The sequence below is a fragment of the Peromyscus leucopus genome, chromosome 9 (assembly GCF_004664715.2).
Source record: "Peromyscus leucopus breed LL Stock chromosome 9, UCI_PerLeu_2.1, whole genome shotgun sequence".
Taxonomy (NCBI): Eukaryota; Metazoa; Chordata; class Mammalia; order Rodentia; family Cricetidae; genus Peromyscus; species Peromyscus leucopus.
The window spans coordinates 113,419,513-113,441,847 of record NC_051070.1 but is presented as its reverse complement, the minus strand read 5'-3'; the positions used below and the strand labels follow the sequence as shown (position 1 = coordinate 113,441,847).

At 47.5% G+C, this 22,335-nt stretch overlaps 1 protein-coding gene across 3 annotated transcripts in view; it reads left to right on the top strand.

Annotated features, from left to right (window-relative positions):
* Arhgef3 (Rho guanine nucleotide exchange factor 3) overlaps positions 1–22,335 on the top strand; it is a 283,414-nt gene that overhangs the window by 113,865 nt on the left and 147,214 nt on the right. The window contains exon 1 of one of the 3 annotated variants that reach the window (XM_028882411.2): positions 6,058–6,191. The exons of the other annotated variants lie outside the window; for them this stretch is intronic. Coding sequence (XP_028738244.1) covers positions 6,141–6,191 — 51 coding nt within the window. The 5' untranslated portion in view covers positions 6,058–6,140. Of the gene's footprint in view, positions 1–6,057; positions 6,192–22,335 lie in introns of those variants that run through there. 3 annotated transcript variants of the gene reach the window in all.

The window sequence follows — 22,335 nt, the reverse complement described above, 5'->3', positions numbered from 1 at the left end:
CACATCGGACAAAGACAACCTAAGGAAGGGAAGATTTTGGTTTTGGCTTACTGTTTCAGAGGGTTCCTTGTGGTCAGGAAGGTCCAGGAGAATCACTCAGTTCGTGGTGGTGGGAGCACACGGTAGAGGCTCTTCATATCCTGGTGGACCAGGAAACAGAGGTACAGGAGGACTGACTGAGGTAGCTGAAGACCCTCCCCCCACCTTAGTGGTCTATTTTCTTGGTTTAGGTTCCACAACCTCCCAAAATAGATCCATGCTCAAACCATGAGCCTGTGGGAGATATTTCAGATTCAAGCCATAACAGTATTAGTTGTCAAATAATGTGAGGAATTTGGTTATAAAGGTTCCGATTTGGTTAGAGAGAAAAAAGTACTATACACAAATAATTGCTCAAAGCAAAACTAGCAAGATAAGTCCAAAAGAGTAGATGGGTTGGCAGTCTGTAAGGACCCCATGCCAAAGCACCGTTTATTTTTAGTTCTTGGGTTGAAACCGTAGATGAAGACTTGTTGTTCTTGACCTTGGACAGCCAGGTCTGTTCCTAAATTCTTCTCATCATTTTGTAATCTTGTTGAGCTGGGGCACTGAGCAGAGCTTGGTCTGAATCTCTTGAGTTAAATCAGCTGTGTCCCGTTGGTCCTGACTTGGGGTGGCTTCTGGAGGCCTGACCCCTACTCAGAACTAGTAGTAAAGCAGGCCGAGCAGCCACACAAGTTCTGTTTACAGCAGTGAAGAATGGAAGAGAGACACTCAATGAAGGGGTCCCACCTCAAGTAAGTGCCCAGGCTTGACATGCTCTGAAGGTCTTAATTCTCACGGACGCGCTGTGTGTGATGACTCTCGGCCACTACGACACCACCACAGAGACCTATGGTTCCTCCCTCTAACCATAACAGAAAAACTTGGTTTTCCTTCATTGTACCCGAATATGACAACAACCTCAGAAACCTAAGGTCTGTGCAATACTTTTCTGATGTTGGGATGTTGGTTAAATCAACGGGTAATGGTTTTAAATTTTGGTTACCATTAGCATCCCATTTCTACTGCGATGACTTCCCCCTTCACAATTCAGTGTGCAGAATTATGGGAGCTTGAGGCGCCAGGTGCACATAAATGTCACAGTTTGGAGGCTGCCTTCTAACTAACACTTTAGCTTTTGTGGTGCGTCTGGCGTCTCAAGCACAAATAAGCGATCGCGGAACACGATGAATTTCACATGGGAAGAAGCACCCGAATTTGCTGATTTTTTTTTTCTTTCCTCATCACTCCCTACCTTCTGTCCTTTTCCCCCCCTGCTTCCTGCTCTTCCACCCCACCAGAGTCTCATTCTGGAGACCAGCCTGTCCTTAAACCCAAGATCCTCCTCCCTCCTCCCCAGAGTTCTGGGGTAACAGGCAGGTGGCACAATACCTAGAATTTACTACCTTTTTTGTTCATTATTTATCATTGTGTGTGTGTGTGCATGTGTATGTGTGTCTATGTCTCTCTCTCTCTCTCTCTCTCTCTCTCTCTCTCTCTCTCTGTGTGTGTGTGTGTGTGTGTGTGTGAAGGTCACAGGGCACGTTCAGAAGTCTGTTCTCGTCTTCCACCTTGTTGAGGCGGGGCCTCTTCTAACTGTGTCTCCCATACTGCATACTCCAGGCTGATGACCCTCAAGTTTCTGGGCAATTCTGTTCCCACCTCCCATCTCTCAGTGGGAGTGCTAGGATTACAGATGTGTGTCACCATATCTGGCTTTTTTACATGGGTTCTGAGGATCCAACTTGGGTCATCCGGCTTTGGCAATAAAGGTTTTTTCATCCACTACACCGTCTCACCAGTCCATTTACTCACTTTTCGTAAAGATAGAATTTTACTGAAATGCGACCATTAGATTTCATGCAACCGAAATTCTCACAACCCCAGGAAATATATTCCGCCTTTGTCGGAAACTGCCTGGAACTCCTCACCAGAAGATGCTGTCAGCTGCGTGGAATAGCAGCACAGGAGAGCAGCCCTCGTTCCCATGATACCAAGAAGCGCTGTGCTGGTGGAGTCAGCTGCAGGTCTGGTTATTGACTCACTGTGGGAACACAGCTCCAGTGTGCCACAGGGTGGGGTTCCCACGTAGAAACAAATGAATCAACACCACAAGGTGAAGAAAAAGAGCAAACCGTGGGAACTCGTGCCTCCACAACTTGATGGCTGTATTTATTTATTTTTTAGTTTCTCTCTAATTTATGTGAGATTTCCCTTGAACATCTGTGAAGCAGGGCGTTGAAGGGATGATTTTCTTTCTAGGAGGCAGGTAAAGTTCCTATTGTAGACAATCCTTCCTCTTTCTAGTGGTTTTGGTTCAACCTGTCAGATTCCTGAATATCAAAAAAGCTGTTTTCTAGATGGCTGTTGGATGGTGGTGAGGGGTAAGATGGCAGGAGGTGTGTGTGTGTGTGTGTGTGTGTGTGTGTGTGTGTGTGTACTGCAGGTGTTCCCCCTGGTTGACCTCTGCCACCTAGGCCCTGTGTTTGTCTCTGTGTGAATGTGTTTGTATGAGTGTATGTGTGTGTAAGTGTGAGTGTGTTTGTATGAGTGTGTGTGTGTGTGTGTGTGTGTGTGTGTGTGTGTGTGGACTGCAGGTGTTCCCCCTGATCAACCTCTGCCACCTAAGCCCTGTGTGTGTGTGCTTGTATGAGTGTATGTGTGTGTTGTGATTGTGTTTGTATGAGTGTGTGTGCATGTGTGTGTATGGACTACAGATGTTCCCCCCTAACCAACCTCTGCCACCTAGGCCCTGTGTGTGTGTGTGTGTGTGTGTGTGTGTGTGTGTATTTGTGTGTGTGTGTGTGTGTGTATTTGTGTGAGTGTGTGTGTATGTGTGTGTGTATGTGTGTGTGGACTGCAGGTGTTCCCCCGACCAACCTCTGACACCTAGGCCCTGTGTGTGTGTGTGTGTGTGTGTACTGCCACCTAGGCCCTGTGCTGAAGGGAAGCTCACATTCCCTTTTTGACTTTCATTTTGTTTTGTTTTGTTTTTAAACATCAACAAAAGCTTCAAAGTAGAGTGCCATAATAAAATTAAGGCCTCCTGAGAACAGAGTTGTGGGGATCAGGCAAACACCACCACGTGGTAAGGGTCCATGTTAAAACATCAACGATTGGTAGTCACTGTGTACTATCACAGTAATCATGGCTCCTGTCCTCTGCCAGTGCGCGGGCCCCGTGAGCTAGGTGCCCACATTGGCAGCAGTGATAATGGATAACCGTACAGTCACACTTCAAGCCTGCTGAGGGCTGAGTGAGCTGTATAGTGATCTGGTGCGATGCTGGAAATGCATTATGACGTGGAAGATACCCTGGGTGTCAAGTAACAGGCCTGTGCCGTTCAACAATGTTGTTGTCCTGTTTTCAGAAAAGAAGGGGGTGGTGGAAAAGACCTTGTTACACCCAGAAGCTCAGGGGTGTCTCAATACCAGGAAAAAATCCAGACTTGCCACCATATCTTCTGACTAGATGGCCCTTAGGTCAGATCCAGCCGGCACTATGTCGTGTGGCCATTGACCATCGTATGGGTACAACGATGAAGTGTTACCAGAACTTAAAACATGGGAGGTTTCTGTCTTCCTTCTTTGAAACAAAAGAGCTGGAATTTAGGCTTTTAAGAAGCAAGCTGGAATGTGTGATCACCTGGGGCTGGTAGTTCCCTGGGACCCCCAGAGCAGGAACCGAATAAAGACAAACTTCTTCAGTGGGGCTGCTGTCCATTGGCTTTGCCTTCAGGTATCTTATCTCCATCCCATCCTGAAGGCGTTAGTGTTCATGATTCCAAGTCTCTCTCTGGGTTTAACCGAATTACCTCTGGCAAAGGGGATTGTGGCAGGGCCCTTGGAAAGATGCATTTTTCTTTTTTACTTTATTGTATGGCTTGACCATATGACAGTGATATACTACTTGCAACGTTGAAAAGCATATTTGAGTCCGTGTTAGCCTCAGATTCCAACAGTGGAAACTCCAGTTCCCTTATGAGCGCACATGCTGCAGCTCAAAACGAAGGTTGCAGGTCGGGGGCTTCTTCTCAGCTTTCTCTTGGGGTGCTGCCGTCTTCAGACTCATTTTCTTACTGGAGTTCTTAGTCCCGTCAGGGTGGGAGCAGCTGCAGAGGAAGTGGCTGTGTGTGCCTTTCCTTCCTTTCTGCAGGCTGTGCCCCGGTCCCTGCCAGGGCATCTGTAGACTTCCTTCTCTCCCTCCTCCCTTCCTCCTGCACCGCTACCTGCCCCCAGCTCAGTCGGGTTCACCTATTCCGTGAAATGCTGTAGCCCACGGCCTTTGGTGCTCTTCCCTGTTCTGGCAGTAGCTGGAAGTTTGAGTCAGCCCAGGGTTAGTCGATGTGAGTGGTCCATCCCTCCACCGAAATGAACCAGACCATAGCGTGCTCTGGTCAGCTCACATTTCCCTTGGAGGTTCACCAGCGTAAGGCTGGCTTTGGGGATTGGAGCTCTTGGAAGCGGCTTCCCCATAGATCTTCAAGAGAGGAGGGGCTGGACTTAATGTCCCAGGAATCCTCAGGGGATTAGCATTCATTCTTTGGTTGGGTTGCCACCCAAGGAAGTTGTTGAAGGACCTGAGCAAAGTACAGTGGGTCCTGTGTGGGTCTGGAGCAAAAATCCGTCTCAGTGAAGTGTTAGGATCATCTGGTACCCCCCACTTGGTGGACACACATTATTAAGCATTTCCTGGGTGCCAGCCCCAAGGTGACTCGGGGTTGTCTTTTAGGCAGGAGCACTCTGACAGTGATTTCACTTCCTTCTTTCTTCAAACAAGTGTACCCTCCCTGAGGTAGGAGGAGAACCTGTCCCAGCAGCCTCTGGACATGCCTGAGTATTGGTCACTTTCCAAGCATCTTGGGGTTCCACTGTTCCCTGCTGTGGCCTGGTTTTCATCCGGTACCCTTACTAGATGTCCATGTTCCTTGCTCTGAGAGTTCTCAAGTTTTTGTCCCCATTGAAAGTCTTTTTGGGGGCTTAGTTAATTCTTAGTTCCCTCTTCAGCATACACACGCACACACGCGCGCGCGCCTGTGTTTTCCTGGCAGCATGAATAGGGCTAGCCTTTTTCACAATCCCTGAAGTTAAGCCTTGGACTGAATCCCTTCTGTTAGATCAGTGCCTTGTCCAAATGAACTCGCTCTCTATCCTGGTCCTTTGAACCATGGCTTATATTTTTTTGTATCGAAACATTACATTTAAGAAGATTTTTAACATAGAAATTCTGCCCTCTTGGGGACCTTAAAAAAATAATCGAAAGCTCTACTGGACTGAGGTCTCCTTGGGTTTGTGACCCACAACACTGTACGGAGAGGCGCCGTGCTGGTTCACTGTGCTCTTCCAGACCGCGTAAGTCATAGTGATACTGTCTGTTTTACCTGAGGAAGTCTAGATTTTGTAAGAAGCAGGGGACGGGTGTGCATCCCAATGAGACCTTCAGTCTATAAAATGAGACATGCCAGCCCCGGGTTACTTCCATGATAACCATGAGAAGAGCAGGAAGCCCCTGTGATCCTCGACAGAAACCCAAAGGAGGACTTCCAGAAGCAGCTATTTTTAAAAGGCACTGGAGGAAAGAGGCCAGATTTGCCCAAGTAAAAAGAAAGCAACGGATGGGTGTGTGGTCACTTTTAAACTGTGGCTCTGTATGTGCTCTGTGTCTTAGGCAGGGCATGAAGTTCAAGGGGACCATTGATATTGTCTTTGTATACAAAGCTGGCCTTCCCATATCCCTCTTGTCTCTCTGTTTCACTCCAGTGTTTAAATATATAGAGCTCCACGTGAGAGGCAGCACATCCCCAGGGCTGCCTGGACATCCCGCATGGCTTTAGGTGGGGACCCAGTGAGCTTGGCTTGCTCTAGAGGTTGGTGGGCCAAAGCCAAGAGCACTCCCAAGAGCAGCAGTAGCAGGCCAGACAAGGAAACTACCGGAGGCAGGCGGGGAGCCCCAGGCTGGTGTTCTCAGCTTCTGACACTTGTAACGGATGGCCCCTGTCACTTCCTGCCCTGTAGCTCCAGTGGCGGGGAGGAGTTCCCTCAGGGAAACCATGCTCACACAGCTCCGGGAGGCCTGTCCACGGGGCTCTGCTGCAGTTCGCAGCCAGGGAGTCAGGGTGGATGAGGCCGGAGCGCCCGATGGTGTGGTGCTGCTTCTTTCTGCGTGCACAGGTAAGTGCCCGGTTGTTCCCGAGCTGGGGATGGGTGCTCTTAACTCTCACCCATGCCTCCACTGGGTGCCAGAACCCGAGGTGTGGGAGGGTGCAGTGGTCTTTTCATGACCCAAGTTGCTCTGCAGTGAGCTGCTATGAAAAAGCAAAACAGCAACAAAAGGAAACACAAAGCCCCTGGATGATGGAGCCAGGTCCCTGCCTCTCTTTAGAGTTGATCAGGAAGAGACTGTGCGCGGTGGTTAGGATGGCGGTGTGCCGCGTGTGTTTGCGGTGGTGAGCCAGGTAGCGTGCATCACTGTCACCACCTCAGCAGCTGTGATTGGAGGAGAGCACATGGAGGGCTGGTGACCCTCAGTTCTACCATGCCAGCACTTGATATTTTTAATAAGAGACCCACATCAACTAATGGGAAGAAAAAGACACAGAAAAAAAAGGATGCTTCTACCTCCTCCTCTGATGTCTGCATCTCAAGGCGGACTTCCAAGGTCACCCACCGTCTCTGCTTTGGGTTGGAGAGTGGCTGAATGCAGTCTGGAAGGTCGTTAAGTTTGGAGCCACTCTTTTTTAGGTTTCCCCAAGGTGACCCTCGTGTTTAGAAGGTGCTGTCACTGGACACCTGAAGCCAGCCTGGCACTGGTGGAAACTCAGGTTCTCCCTCAGTGTGCTGGAACTTGGCATAGGCTGTTTGGGAATGAGTGGCTGGAAACAGTTTGTTTCTGGGTTGAAGAATGGCTCAGGGTCCCAAAGCTTCCTCTCCTGTCCCTTTCACTTATTTGTTTGGTGTATGTGTTGACCTTTTAGAGAAGCCACAACGACCCTTTAAGGGAAATCCCATCGCTTGTTCTAGTCTCAGCAGAATTACATCTTCAAACTCATTATTGCAATCCTGGTCCCAGTTCTTGTACATGACTATTACAGGCACAGATTTTTTTTCCTTTTTTTTAATGGGGTAAAATTCATGCAACATTTGGTTGCCACTGTAAACATTTCAAGTATATAAAGTTCAGTGATATTAAATACATCCATAATGCTGTGTGCCTGTCGTCACCATCCATCTCCAGTACTCCTGCCCACCACCCCCTGGTAGATGGCACCTACCATTCTACCTCCTGTCTCTACTGTACATGTGTGTGTGTATGTGTGTGTATAGGCCATACACAGGTGTCCTCCTCAATTACTTACCACCTTACTATTCTTTAATTTTGTGTTCATTATTACTGTGTGTGTATACACGGCGTATGTGTAGACATACTTGCACAGCTCACATGTGGAGGTTGGAGGACAACGTTCTGGACTTGGTTCTCTCCTTTTACCCTTTTGTGGGTTCTGGGGATTGAACTCAGGCCCTCAGGTTTGTGCTGCAATCACCTTTACCCCCTGGTTTTTCAAGACAGGGTTTCTCTGTGTGGCTTTGGAGCCTTTTCCTGGGACTCACTCTGTAGACCAGGCTGGCCTCGAACTCACAGAGATCCGCCTGGCTCTGCCTCCCGAGTGCTGGGATTAAAGGTGTGCGCCACCACCGCCCGACCCCCCGAGTCATCTTACTGGCCCTCTACTGTATCTCTTTTGAGACACGGTCTCCTGCTGAGCTAGAGTTGGCCAATTTGAGCAGACTGACTGCCAGCAAACCCCAGCCCATGCTTTCCCAGCGCTGCGATTACAGGCCGGGTGCCACCATGCCCGGCATTACGGGGTGATGGAACCCAAACTCAGACCCGCATACTTGAACAGCACGCACATTATCACCCAAGCCATCTCTTCGTGATTTTGACTGCTCTAAGTATTCGCCAGTTGAGTCAACCAGGATTTACCTTTTCTTTAACTGGATTGTTTCACATAATGTCCTCAGGGTTCATCCATGATGTAACGTGTTTCAGAATTTTCTCCCTCGAGGCTGAATAGTATTCTGTTTGTGTATGTGCCACATTTTGCTCACCTCTTCATCCTTCATTGGCCCTGGGTTGCTTGCATGTTTTAGCGTTGTGAACAATGCTCTTACAAATGTATCTTTGAAGCCCTGCTTTCACTTTCTAGGGGTCTGTACCCCAAAGTGGAATTGCTGGGTCCCAATTATGAATGTTTCAGGAGCTACTGTGCAGGTTTCCACAGCATCTGTGCTGTTCTCCATCTTGCCGAAGCACACAAGGATCCCAGTTTCTCCACATCCTTGTCAACACGTACTATTTTCTGCTTTTACTTTTGTTAGGTATTTCTTTTTGTGTTTCTCAAATGCTGGTGATGTGGATGTTTTCATATACATTGTACATCTGTGGAGGAACATCTCAAGTCCTGTGCCCATTTTTTAATCAGGTTGTTTGATTTTTGTGGCTGAGGGATTTTAGGGATTCTCTTTGTATTCTGGATGTTTATCCCTTGTTATAAAAGTGATATGTTAATATTTTCTCCCATTTTATGGTTTCTTTTTAATTCTACTGGTATTCTACAAACATTTTTTTTTAATCCTGTCATATGACTTGAGTAATTTCACTATACCAGCTATTTGCTTGCTTAATGAAGAATAATTTTTGAGCCTTTGAGATATGGAAATTGACCTTTAAAAAATCTCATATAGCCGGGCGGTGGTGGCGCACGCCTTTAATCCCAGCACTCGGGAGGCAGAGCCAGGCGGATCTCTGTGAGTTCGAGGCCAGCCTGGGCTACCAAGTGAGCTCCAGGAAAGGCGCAAAGCTATGCAGAGAAACCCTGTCTCGAAAAACCAAAAAAAAAAAAAAAAAAAAAAAATCTCATATAAATGATATTAGCATAGGATACACAATAACATTTACATTACCAGTTTATGGAGTTACTGTAGCACAGTAGGGATTAGCTATTTTTATTTCCATTTTTCAGATGGGAAAACTGAGGTTTAGAGAAGTTAATTTTCCTGAAGTCTGTTAGCGGGTGAGTGAGTCCGGTTTCAGATGGAGGCAGAATGGGTGCATCGGTGACACCTCTAGCCATTGGACAGGATGTGGGGACAGTGAAGCTGGGCCCCGCCAGGTCTCCCACCCTGCACAATGTCTAAGCTCGCCAGTGCTTTGTCAACTTGTCCATTGTGGTGGTTTGATGTGGTTCAATGACATGAGTAAGACTCATGACGAGTCACTTTCTCTGGGCCTCAGTTTCCCTACCTGTCAAATGCCATTGTCTCCAAACTCATTTCAGCTCTGATGTGAGTCTGAGGCACACAGTTATGCTGTATCAAAGCAAAACTTGGTTTTTAACGTCTGTCTCAGTTAATAAGTGATTTTTAGGTACACACCAGGATATCTACTTGAATCAAAATGTAATAGGCTAGCTGAGTGTTCTTGGAAATACTGTGGAGTAGATTGTGATTTCTTATCTCTGACGGTCTCAGAAAAGGCTCTGGAGAAGTTGCAGTTGTGGGAGGGAAGACATCTCTCAAGAGCTCATCAGTTCATCGTAGCTCTGCCTGGAGCAGTCCTGTGTCTGTGGAGAGCCAGTGCGCTGTGAGAGTTAAGGGGCTCTGGAGGCAGCCAGGTGTGGGCTGGAGCCCAACTTTGCCTTAGCCGTACGACCCAAGGTGTGCTAGGAGCCTCCCTGAATCTAAGTTCTCTGCTGTGAAATGGAAATAATAATGCCCACCTTCTTGGGTTGTCCTGAGAAACAACTGAAATAGCTCATGGTGGTGCCCTGCAGGGCCAGCACATGCCACATGTCACCAGGTCCCATGTCGTACTAACTTGAGAATGTGTGGGTAGTTACCAGAGAAGTGAGTGATTTTACACTCCATCTTAGCTAAAAGACCTGCCTAGGAGCAAGACTGCCAGAGGAAAGAAGTCTCAGGATGCAAGGACTTGGCGGCAGCAAGGCTCTAAAGGCCCTAAGCCCTGAGGTAAATGTGATCTTGGCTTGATTTCGTGGAGGGAGCCAGGCAGCATATTCCATACAACGACTCCTAGCCTTCCCAGGACTGGACATGGGAACCACAGGAGGGGAGGGACATGCAGAGCTGGTTCTGAGAGAGCCTTCCCGATAGAACACTCAGACATGTGACTCACAGGGACAGAGTCAGGGTGGTGACCACCACTGTCTGCTGGGACAGAAACAATGGGTGGCCTAGGACCTAAATATAGATGGTATGGATGTCATTTAGGGAAACAGGTTCGTGGTGCCGGCCGGGTAGGCAGCTCTCTCAGGAAGTGCTCAGGAAGCAGGCTCTGGCTGCGATCCCTCACTCAGTCCATCCTGGTTTCTAAATAACTTCGTCCATGTTCTGGCTTCTCTGCCTCCCCCGTGGGCCTGCCTCAGCAAGCTGTCTAGCTCATTTTCCCATCTCTTCCCTGCCAATCTTGATGATGCTCAACTCTTCCCCGCTCCCCAGGTCCCACCCGTCTCCGGCCATTGGCTCTGGTGTTCGCTCATTCCTTCTAATAGCACTGGCTGCTCTTCCCGAAGACCCGATCTCACACCCACACGGTGGCTCACAACCATCTGTAACTCCACTTTTCTACAGGCTCTGCACGCAACCAGCACATGGGTATATATGTAGGCAACATAGTTATACACATAAAATTTAAAAAAAAACAACACATTTTTTTAAGAACTAAAAAAGAATCTGGATTCTAGAGTGGACACCTTGCCTTCACACACTCACTATTCCTTACACAATGACTGCAAGTTTCTTACCTCTCTGGGTCTCAGTTGCCTCACCTGCAGAATGGGGACGAGAATCCTATGCAATGTGGCTAGGATCAGTCTGGAGCCTTCTAAACATTTAGCTCAGAACCCGCTCACTGTGACCAATGATTGTGATCTAGAGGAAAGAGAAACTTGAAATGGCCCCATGTCCTTCCAAATTCACCCTTATTTTCCACATATGAACCCCACATGGACTGTTATTTTTTTACACGCTGTTCTTTAAGTTGTCATTAAAAAAACCCTTTTAATTAATTAATTAATTAATTGCCTTTTGGTATTCTGTTTTTTATTGTTGTTAAACCTTAGTTTCATCGTATTATAACTTAATGGTCCTGAATCACAGCTTGGCCATTTCTTAGCAAAGAAACGTTCTGATAAATGGAGCTGAGCATACTCCGTACGATCTGTAGTGATTCTGTAAGTGTAGGCCCATGTCCTACACTTCAGTGGCCTCACAACATCTGAGGTCCTGTTGCTCCCTGCTGTGGGGAAGAGTTCAGGACACGGACTCTGGCCACCTTGCTCTGACCACCTGGTTTCTGAATAATGTCATCCATGTTCTGACTTCTCTACCCCCCGTGTGCTCATCTCATCCCTGGCTGACCTCCTCACCTCTTCACTGCTTGTCTGGGGTTTATCCTCTTCCTCCCCTTCCACAGGTTCCACCTGTCCCCTGACATTGACTGTGACTGTTGACCCTGCTTACTTCAGATGAGAATGAACCATCACCCCAGTTCTGACCCATCACCCCTCTACCCCTAAGAATCAGCTTAGTTCTTGCTTCTGTACCAGGTTCTCAGATGAAATGTTCACCTTTGTGGCCCCTGCTGTCTTCATTGAATGGCCCGTTACCAGCCTAGGGGGAAGTGACTAAGAAAGCCACCAATTTCCCAGTGACCCAATTTGTAAAGCCCCACCTTTGTGAGACGTGAGAGAGGTCAGGGTCACTCTCTGAGTGAGGGGGACTGCCTCAGTCAGTTTATGCTGGGTAACAACCATCCCCAAACTCAGAGGCCTCCTGACAGGCAGGCTGGCTCCATAAGGGTTCGCATGTGGATTCTTCTCTTGTCCAGAGGAGCAAGCAGAGATGTACTATATCTTTTAGGGTATATCCTGGTTTCCTTCCCAGTTGCTGTGACAGAATACCCGGATGAAAGCAACATGGAGAGAGGGGGTTCATTTTTGCTCACAGTTCAGGCTATGGTCCAATGCTGCAGGGAGATTGGGGTGGCAAGGACTTGAAACAGCTAGTCACATCTGCAGTCAAATCCAGAGAATGCATACATACTTACATTCACCTTACGTTCTCCTTTTTAATACAGTCCTGGACCTAAGCCCAGAGAATGGTGCCGCCCACAGTGGGCTGTGTCTTCCCACTGTTACTGTAATCAAGGAAGTCTCCAAAGACATGGCACAGGTCATATGGATTTAAATAGTCCTTCATTGAGACTCTCTTCCCAGGTGATTCTAGATTGCATCAAGTCGACAATTAAAATTGGCCATCATAATGTGCAAGCCTGGAATTGTCCCTTTCACCCACACTCCATTGACCAGAGCAAGCCACAGGCCCGAGCTGAGGGGTCGTGGACGTCATTGCTGAGCCTACATTTATTGATCTCTGTGTAGAACCTTCTGTTGTATTGGGGTGAGAGTAAATGATGCAGATGATGAGGACATCTAACTGAAGCCTGGCATGTCTCAGACCTCAATTAATATGTGATAGATGCAAGTCTGTGGGGACTGCTTGAGACCTGGCTGGTGATGAGTATCTCTCAGGGTGTGCTCCGCTTGGTCCTCCACGTCCACATTGGGCAGACAGACTGGCTGCAGCATGCTTATAGTATCCCAACACAAGAAAGGAGAGATTGGTCAAGTCCTGGTACCAGGGGCACAGGTAGGAGATGAAGGGTAGTGAACACGTCTTAGTGCCAGGGGCACAGGGGCACATGGGGAGAGGAAGGCTTTTGCTCCTGGAAAACTCAGGTGCAGAACTCCCAGGCTATTCTGGGTGCTAACTCTTCAAGTGCCCACATGTACTAGGTACTTGATCTACTACAGTCTCTCTAAATCATTAGCCCTTTGTCTTTATGAGGCCTCACACACCCTTGGGTGTTTTCCACAGAAAATTGGACATTATTATGAGCATTTCCACCCTGAGGGAAGAGATCTGCTCCAGTAATTCACCCATCCACTCTCTTTCATTCTGTCTCTGAAGAGATCTGTCCAGAGGAAGAAAAGATGTTCTATGAGTCAATGCTGATGTCAGGTTCAGAGTCCAACTTATATTGGCTCTCCAGCGGGTATTTTCCAAATGAGGCAGGCAATGAGGATGAAGAAAGAGGGCTGATGAGACCTCATTTGTATGGTTAAGGTCCAGACTTACCCACTGAAAGAGGTAGGAAAAAACTCATCTCACAAATCTTATTTGATTGCTTATACAACAGAGACCCAGATAGGTTAGTTCCTTTGCCCAAAGGCACATAGATGATGATGATGATGATGATGATGATAGTTATTATTATTGTTATTATTAATGTTTTACCCAATCAAGTAATTTATGCTCAAATGAGATTAGATTTTTTAAATAATTTTACAAACGTGTGTGTGTGTGTATGTGTGTGTGTGTGTGTGTGTGTGTGTGTGTGTGTGTGTACATGCACTTGTATATACCATGGTGCATGTAGGGACACCAGAGGACAACTTTTGGGACTTAGTTCTTGCCTTCCACCATGTAGGTTCTAGAGCTCAAATTTGGGTTGCCAAGGATTGGCTGCAAACATCAATTTGCTGAGCCATTTTTCCAGCCTATAATGTTAGACATTACTATCTTTTTTATAATACAGTGCCTGTCCTGGACTATCAGCTTCCTGGGCCATGCTCCAAAAATGAGTTTTCTTGTCCTTTCATTTCCCAAGTCAAAGACACAGATGACTGAAACACGTTACATCTCTCAACTGCTCAGCCATCATGTTGTGAGATCTTTCAGGTAGAGCCTTGTCTCCTCTTTCTCTGGTCTCCCCTTTTCACATGTCCCTCTGTCCTCACCTAGAGCTGGACATAGAGCCAGATGAGTTGGGGACCTGTGTTGAAGCCATATCAAGCCCCGGATGAAGGTGGACATGGTCCGGGGCAGGGAGGAACTGGGCCCTGAGGAGTCCCGGAAGTTTTCTTGAAACCATTCTTGTGTTCCTTTTGAAGGTGCTCTGTTCTCTGGTGGATTGTTTCCACAGCCACCAGGAAATGAGTTCCTCCTTGGGGGTCAGCAATGCCACTACTTCCTGCCTGTGGCTGCTCAGGTGGGGAGTGTGCTGGCTTGTTGCAGGCTGGTTTTTGGCCAGCAGAATCTTTGTGGCCTTGTCTTTTTTTTCTTGCTCAGCTCAGCCTATCTTCATGGGACAAGGGAGGGCATAGAAGAAAAAGATTGAAGGGTCCATTTGACTTCACAGTTACATGGATTGCAGTTGTTCCTATGAGAAAGGAATTATGCCACTAAAGAGCATGTCTCTGGGTATGCTGTGTGCTGTGGCACAGTACTGCCCATGGAAACAGAGCACATACTACATGTATAATTCTGAATGTTCTAGTAGCCAGGTTTAAAAAAAAAAAAGTAAGAACAGAGGTGAATTTTCATAATATTAACTCAATACCTAAATAGTAGCTTTTATATATATAATGTATGTTTGTTTGTATATGAAGTCTTTCAAATATATAGGTCAACTGAGGCCAGCCACATTTTAAGTGTCTGGTCACTGCACATGGGTCACAGTGGCCAGTTTCAGTCTAATGTGGGACCACCTGGATAACCTGCCCTGTCTCAGATGGAGGGCAGTGACCACCAGTGGTACTAACTACTTGAAATTGGCTAGTGCAGCTAAGGAGCTGAGCTCATTTTTTTCTTTGTGTTACTGAATTAAAATGGGAATTTGAATAGAGGCATGTACTTCCTGGCTACTATATCAGCACAACTATAGAGGCTGGATCTCAGAAAAAAAGTCAGTTTAAACCTGACCAAACTATCATTTCTCACTTTGAGCCTTGGTGGGGATTTAAAAGATAGATAACACCATTGGTAAGGGTGGCAGGCTAGTCCTTACTTGGCCAGTGGGAGGATAAATTACAGAGGGCTTTTTTAGTACAATCTGGTGGCATTAATAATCACTTAGCTTCACAGCCTGAATACCACTACAGTGTCTCCTGCACATAGACTGATTTGTGTCAAACATTTCCTGTACCACAGACATGCCAACTAATGTAGACTTCAATAACTAAATGCGTTAAAAATATGCTTTGCAGGGCAGGGTGTGATGGAGCATGCCTTTAATCCCAGCACTCGAGAGGCAGAGGAAAGTAGATCTCTGAGTTAGAGGCCAGCATGGTCTAGAGAATAAGTTCTAGGACAGTCAGGGCCACACAGAGAAACCCTGTCTTGAAAAACCAAAACTAAAACCAAAACCAAAAAAGGAAAGAAAGGCTTTTCAGCTACTGAAGAGATGAGGCCATTTGTGTTGGCTTGATGGCCTGGTGGCATGGGAGGCTTTCAAGATACAGTAGAAGGATTGCCACCATTTGGGTGAATTGCTTGCTTCTCTATGTCGAGGCATCTCTGGAAGAATCTGGAAGGAACTTGATGCAGAGGTTGTCTCCCAGGAGAGGAGGAGATGGCTGGAATAGGAAAGAGCTGTGCCTGTCATTGTGTGCTTTGCCTCTCACAACTTAATCCCATGCATCTAGCCAAGCACCGTGGCAGAGGCAGGGCAATCAAGAGTTCAAGGCCAGCCTGGGCTACATGAAACCCTGTCTCATCCTTTTCCCTGTGGAAGGGGGGAATCCTCAAAGCTTAACAAAAGTGCCCCAACAATGCATTTGTATTACCTGTTTAAAAAATAAGTATCTGGCCGGGCGGTGGTGGCGCACACCTTTAATCCCAGCACTCGGGAGGCAGAGCCAGGTGGATCTCTGTGAGTTCGAGGCCAGCCTGGGCTACCAAGTGAGTTCCAGGAAAAGGCACAAAGCTACACAGAGAAACCCTGTCTCGAAAAAACAAAAAAAAACAAAACAAAAAAAAAAAAAAAACAAAAAAAAATAAGTATCTGAAAAAAAAAAAAAGAAAAAGAAAACTTTGAAGGTAAACCAGGGGAGAGTTTCTAGATTAGGGAACCCTCCAACCTGGGGGCTAAGGTGTGAGTGTACAACAGGCTTAGTGATTTGTGGTAAGCATTACTCTAGGTACCCAGTGGTGACAGAAAGCTCAGTATGTAAAGCAGGACAGTAACAGATTTTCAACACAAGCCTGATTGGGCAGATGGCAGACTGAAGTCTTTGAGCCATAGATGGTTTAAAGGAAGTGGAAGCAACATTTGCATGAATGATATCTCTGCAGGACAGTCAGAAACTCCCATCTTAGGACCCCTAGGGACTGCCAAGCCATGGAGGGAAGGAACTCATGGCTAACCAGAAAGCAGGCTTCTTCCTGTGTGTTGGCCAGAGTGCAGTGCCCCAGCGGATGGACCCAGGAGCAGGTCTGCGAATCCAGCTTCTTCAGACGGGCCGGCCGGGCAGAAAGGAGTGTTGGCCAAACACAAAATAAAGAAGATGCAGTTAAATCGTATTCATATGTGTGCTAGATAAACAGGTCCAACACCCCATTCATTGGAAGAATGGATACTTCTTGAGTGTCTGAGGTTTTTTTTTCCTCACAGAGACAGGGTCTCAGGTGTCACTGGTTGGCCTCCAGTGACAGAGTCCCCAGTGTAGCTGTTGATGGCTTTGACTATCTGGTCCTCCTGTTTCACTTTCTAAGTGCCAGGATGATAGCACGACCCAGTTTCATTCGGTGCTAGGTGGAACCTAGAGCTGCATGCATGAGAGTCAAGGGCTCTGTCCACTGAACTACATCCCCAGTCTGAGTGTTTATTTCTTCATGCCATAACCACCAATGACTATTACCCACAATAAACAAAAGTTCATTGGGAGCTATCAATAAGTTTTAAAAAATATAAAGAGGTCATGAATCAAAAAATGAAATAAAATTCAGGATCCCTAGTCCAGAAGCAGGGAAGCTGTGTGTGTTTGTGGTTCCGGTTGGGTCACCATGGACTCAGCTCTTCCACAGGAGCCAGCAGCGCTGGAGTTGATATGTACTGTACGTGACAGAGTGCAGTCATGTGTGTGAGAAGGTGATCAGTTGAGAGATGAGTTTTGACTGACAGACCCGTCAGGACTGACTGACTGCACACAACTTCCCACTGATGGACATGTGTGCTTTTCTAGTCTTGTCTTTTAAACGCATTGCAGGCAGGTCTCTGAGTGATTGTAGGTAAGACCAACTGTAGCCTGCGTCTCTAAAGGTGGGATGCTGAGCAGCTGGCCACACATCTGCACTTGGACCAGACGCTGAGAGGGGCCCCATCATCCCTGGTCCACTTCCAGCTTTGTGTGAGAGACCCTGCCTCCCCACCTTTGTGTGGTCAGACAAATTTTGCCAATATGCAGGCATGAGTGGCACCTTGTCTAAAGTCCTCCCCTCCAGCACCTCACCTCTCTTCCCACCTTGGAGCATAAGCTGCAGACTCTGAATTATAGGTAACTTGGACAGAGTCTTTGCCTCAAGGAAACGAAACGTGTTTGTGTGTGTGTGTGTGTGTGTGTGTGTGTGTGACACATCTGCATGTATGCCTACTCACCAGAAGAGGGCACCAGATCCTATTACAGATGTCTGTGAACCGCCATATAGGTGCTGGGAATTGAACTCAGGACCTCTGGAAGAGCAGCCAGTGCTCTTAGCCTCTGAGCCATCAATCCAGCCCCACTACTTCTTTTAGATAGAAATTTCCCCATGAGCTGGTCTTAGGTGCCCTTGCTGAAGAATAAATCACACGTTGTCTATTCCTGGATGTGAGCTGGGCTTGGGGAAAAGGCTCCCCCTGAGGCATTGAGGCTTCTGTGAGTCTGAAAGCAGGGTTGTCTTCACCAACCTGCAACCAATGCCCACACTGGACCCTCCTCCCAGGCAGGCACTTGGTTTGTTCTGCTTTCGTTGTCTTGAAACATCATCGCTGTATTCGCTTTGCTCTGCTCCTGACAAGTTTGGAGCCCATCCTGCCTGAAGCATCTTAGTGTCTCTTCACTGATACAAGCAGGGTAGTGGAAGTTTCCAACCTCCACATGAGCGCTTGTGGGTGTGTTTGCAAGGGGGCGCATGACCTCTTTTCCAGATCTGCTGTAAACAGATGTACCTTTTGTGGTCTGTTCAGTGCACAGGAACACACACACACACACACACACACACGCACGCACGCACGCACGCACGCACGCACGCAGCTGGTAGAAGGGTCACTGTGATCTGCAATTCTGAGGCCTCTGAATTGTGAAGGACCAAGTGAAGGACCTCTGACTTTTCTTGGACGGGTTTCCCAGTCTCTGTCATTCTTTCCTCCTCCAGCCAGTGGTGTCCCTGGCCACATGTAATCATATGCGACGGAAATACTAGAGGTCACCTGGCTCAACTCCCTGAACGTGTAGATGGAGAAACTGATCCAGAGGGAAAGCACACTAGCTAATGCTACATGGCTATGGTGCCAGCCTTAAAAATAGATCATAACCCAGGCAATAATTGTTCACTAATTGGTTTATTTTACAATTTATGCATCAGGCAAGAAAAACGATAACATCATTGTGACTTAGAAACGTCTGCTAAACATTAATATACAAGCTTCAGAAAGTTGTGTTACAATAAAGCTGGAGAAGTATCTACATGGAAGTTGAACTTTCTCTTTTTGAAAAAGCATCTCCTATGTGCCGTCTGGGTGTCTAGATGATTACAACATAGAAGGTCTTTAAACTTCTCACTTGGACATTCCTCATCATCACAGCACTTGTTAGAATACATCCAGATGCGGGCCTTGCTTCGTTCCGACGGTACATAACATTGTGAGCCAGGACGTAAATTTTCAACAGCAAAAAAGTTGCGAGTATCCTGTGAAGCCAACCAGGGTGCAGAGCGAGCAGGCCTGGCTCCCCACTGGCTCTGCAGAGAGGCACAGGCACACCCTCCTCTCACAAGGAGAAGGAAGAAGGTTGGGGGAAGATAAAGTGTCCATCCTAAAACAAAGCATGGCTAAGGCTTCGGGTCTCCCAAGCACTCCCATTTCCTGTGGCTAAAGTTAGACCTATTAGATAGGAATTTCATTTTTAATCCATGACTGGGCAGAGAAGGGAAAGGAGGAGGCCCCATTCAGCCAGCCCAGGGGAGAAGGCCAGAGGGAGGTGCTCATCTGTGCTTGTCATGAGTGGTAAGATGCATGGGGCAGTTACCAGTGACTTTGGTGACTTACAAAACATTGCCAGAGCCCTTAACGTTGAGATGGGCATAATGATTTTCTACAAAGCAACACAGGCTTCCCCGATGTTTGTCAATCGAACGTTTATATTACTAAGACAAACAAAAGTCCACTCTGCTTACCATAAATAGAATGTAACTATTAAAGTAAATAAATACTCCCAAACAATGTTATTAAACTTTAGCTGGATTCTATGGCCTGAGCCTCTTTGTGCCCAGAGGGGAGACGGGTTGGTAAACATTAGAGTGAGGTAGCCTCCGTCTGACTCGTTCTCCTGGATGGATCCGGATGGCAATGGGTTAAAAACACCGTGACGTTATTATGATGCGGTTGTATGCTGGGTGAGGGATAGTGTAGCAGACTCTGGGTTATGGTGAGACAGTACAAGGAAATGCAGTGGTCATCTGGTCCAACTCCCTGAGCTCACCTGCAGAGGCGTCACCCACGTGGCATGTCCATGTCCATGTCAGACCCTCTTCTGTGTCTCCTCTATGTGTTGTCACCTCCTGTGCCCTCTACTTCAGAGAGTTCCTATCCGAAACAGCTGACATCTCAAGGAGCCCCAATCCCCCCCCCTCCACCGCCGACTCCTCCCCGTCTTGTCAGTGAAAGGAGAAATTGTGTTTGGTAACCCTACCTCCTCACTCCTAGTGGAGACTTATGAGCTGTGTCTTATAAACTCTCTCAGGGGGTCCCCAGTGAGTGGGACTCTGGCTAGCCATGGCTGTAACCGACTGGCTCCACTCGCTTTCTGCTACCTCCCTTCCAGGCAGATCCTTGGTCCTCCGTCTTTATCCCAGGAGCTGCTTTACAGGAGCCCCAAATAAAATGCCAGGCATCCTAATTAGCTTTCATTGTTAGCTCGACACAGCCCGGAGTCCTCAGACAGGAAAGCCCTGGTTGCATGTGTGCATGCCTCTGGGAGATTGTTTTGATTACTAATCGATTAGGAGGGCCCAGTGCACCGGAAACAGTACCATCCCTGGGCAGGTGGTCTTAAGCTGCATAGGGAAAGCCAGCTAGGCGTAAACCTGTGAGGGAGCCGGGAAGCAGGATTCCTTCATGATTCCTGTCACCATATTTCTGCCTTGAATTCCTTGCCTGATTTCCCTCAGTGACAGACTGTGACCTGGAAGTGTAAGCCCAATAAGTCCTTCCTGCCACTGAGTTTCTTTGGTTCAGAGCCTTTATAATCCTCTAAAGCCCGGGCCATCCCAGAAACTTCTACAGCACGAAGTCGGGTCTTAGTAGGGACACAATTCCTTACAGCTGAGAAGAAGGTAACTATTATGTGATCAGAAGTAGGTGTCTTCAAAAACAAAAAAAAACAAAAACAAAAACAAAGAGACAAACAAAAACCAAAAAACAAAGATAAAGCAGCAACAAAAACCTGGCAGTTGATACAGGGCGACATTTTACCCTAGATGGTCTTCCTCTCAGTCAATATGGAAGAAAGCTGTAAGGAAAGTTACTGTAATAATCAGTACCCTTCTCGTCGGAGCAATGGGTTCATCCAGATATGATGCTGCCCCCATTGTAATCCCAGCACTCAAGAGCCAGGAAAATCACTCATAAGTTCCATCCCAGTCTGGACTATACGTAGCAAGTCTGGAGGGGTGCTGGATTGGAGTGTGTGTCAGGGAGCAGAAAGCTTACTTGCCAACAAGATCCTTGGAGGCAGCTGGAGCCTCAGGAGCAGCCCGGTGCTGTGCTGAGACAAAGACCCCCACTCTGGCCCCCGTGTGCCAACCTGGCCAGAGCCCGCTCGCAAGGGGGACAGCAGTCTTCAGCGTGGTGGTTCCTCGCTGGAGAAAGTTGCTCACTGGTCTGCAGAAAAACAATGAGAACCATAGTGTGATAGCCAGTTATCACTTCTCATAGGATGTCTGCAAGGCCGTCAGCTGTGATGTGGGGCACTGGCCTTCTGCCCCTGTGGCTGAAAGTGGAGGAAGGGCTCACTGCACCCACAAACTCCAGGAAGGTTGGGAAGGGGTCTCTAAACACAAGGGACATGTAGGTTCTCAGGGCATGTTTCTTCAGTGGTCCTGGCATGTCCTGGCAAGGTTTCATAAAAATCAAAAGTTGAGGCTCGTGGCTTCAGAAAACAGGGTTGCCCCATGCTCGATTTCTATCCTGGAGCCTTGCTTCAAAGTCCACCCCAGTCTGTTTCATCCTCAGGCATGCAACCAAGGCCTAGAGTGTGCAGAACCAAAGCACGCTTATTCACCACCTGATCCATTCTCTAGGGAATCAGTGTTTTTCTAAGATTAGAATTCTTTTTATTGCATGGAACATCTCTGGAAGTGAACCCACATGCCCACAAAATGCCAATTACAAAGCTGTAAAGATTCCATCTAAAGTTAGATGCTGAGACATCCTGGTGCCAAGGTGCAAAGAATTTTAAAATTTCAAGGCCCATAATATTCCTGAATTTTGATAATAGAAACCCAAGATGAAGGGCCAGGGAGCGGCTCAGTGGGCAGAAGCACTTGCCACACAAGCCCAGTAACCCCAGTTTGTTCCTAGGAACCCACATCAAAGGGCAGACGCGGTGCACACCTGTATCTCCAGCACTCCTGCGGGGAGATATGAGGCAGACACAGCAGTGCCAGCTGGAAGCTCGTGGGACAGCTAGCCTGGACCGTGCAGCACAATGAAAAAGCAAGAGAGACAAAAACGCTTAAAAAAAAAAAAGCGCAAGGAAAAGGGGCAAGACAGCTCATCTCGATTGTCAACTTGATGCGATTTAGAGTCACCATGGAAACGAATCTCTGAGCATGTCTGAGGGATTTAATTGGGATGGGAGGCCCACTGTAAAAATGGGGCAGCGTCCTGATTTGGGCTGGGGTCCTGGCTATGGATGTGGTGTGAGCAGCTGCCTCAGGCTTCCCAAGGGTGGACTGAATCCTCCAACTGTGAGCCAAACAAACCCTTGCTTCGCAAGTCTCTTTTACCAGGTGTTTCCTCACAACAACAAGAAAAGTAACTGGTACATGGGGGAGGGAAGGAGCTACTTACGAGACCAAATACTCCGTAAGGAACCCAACTCCGAGACTGGGAGCTCCAGTCTGGTGGGTAACGCCTAGTGTGCCAGCAAGGAAACTCCTTTGCTCATTAGTGCTAGGAACCAGCCCAGGGCCT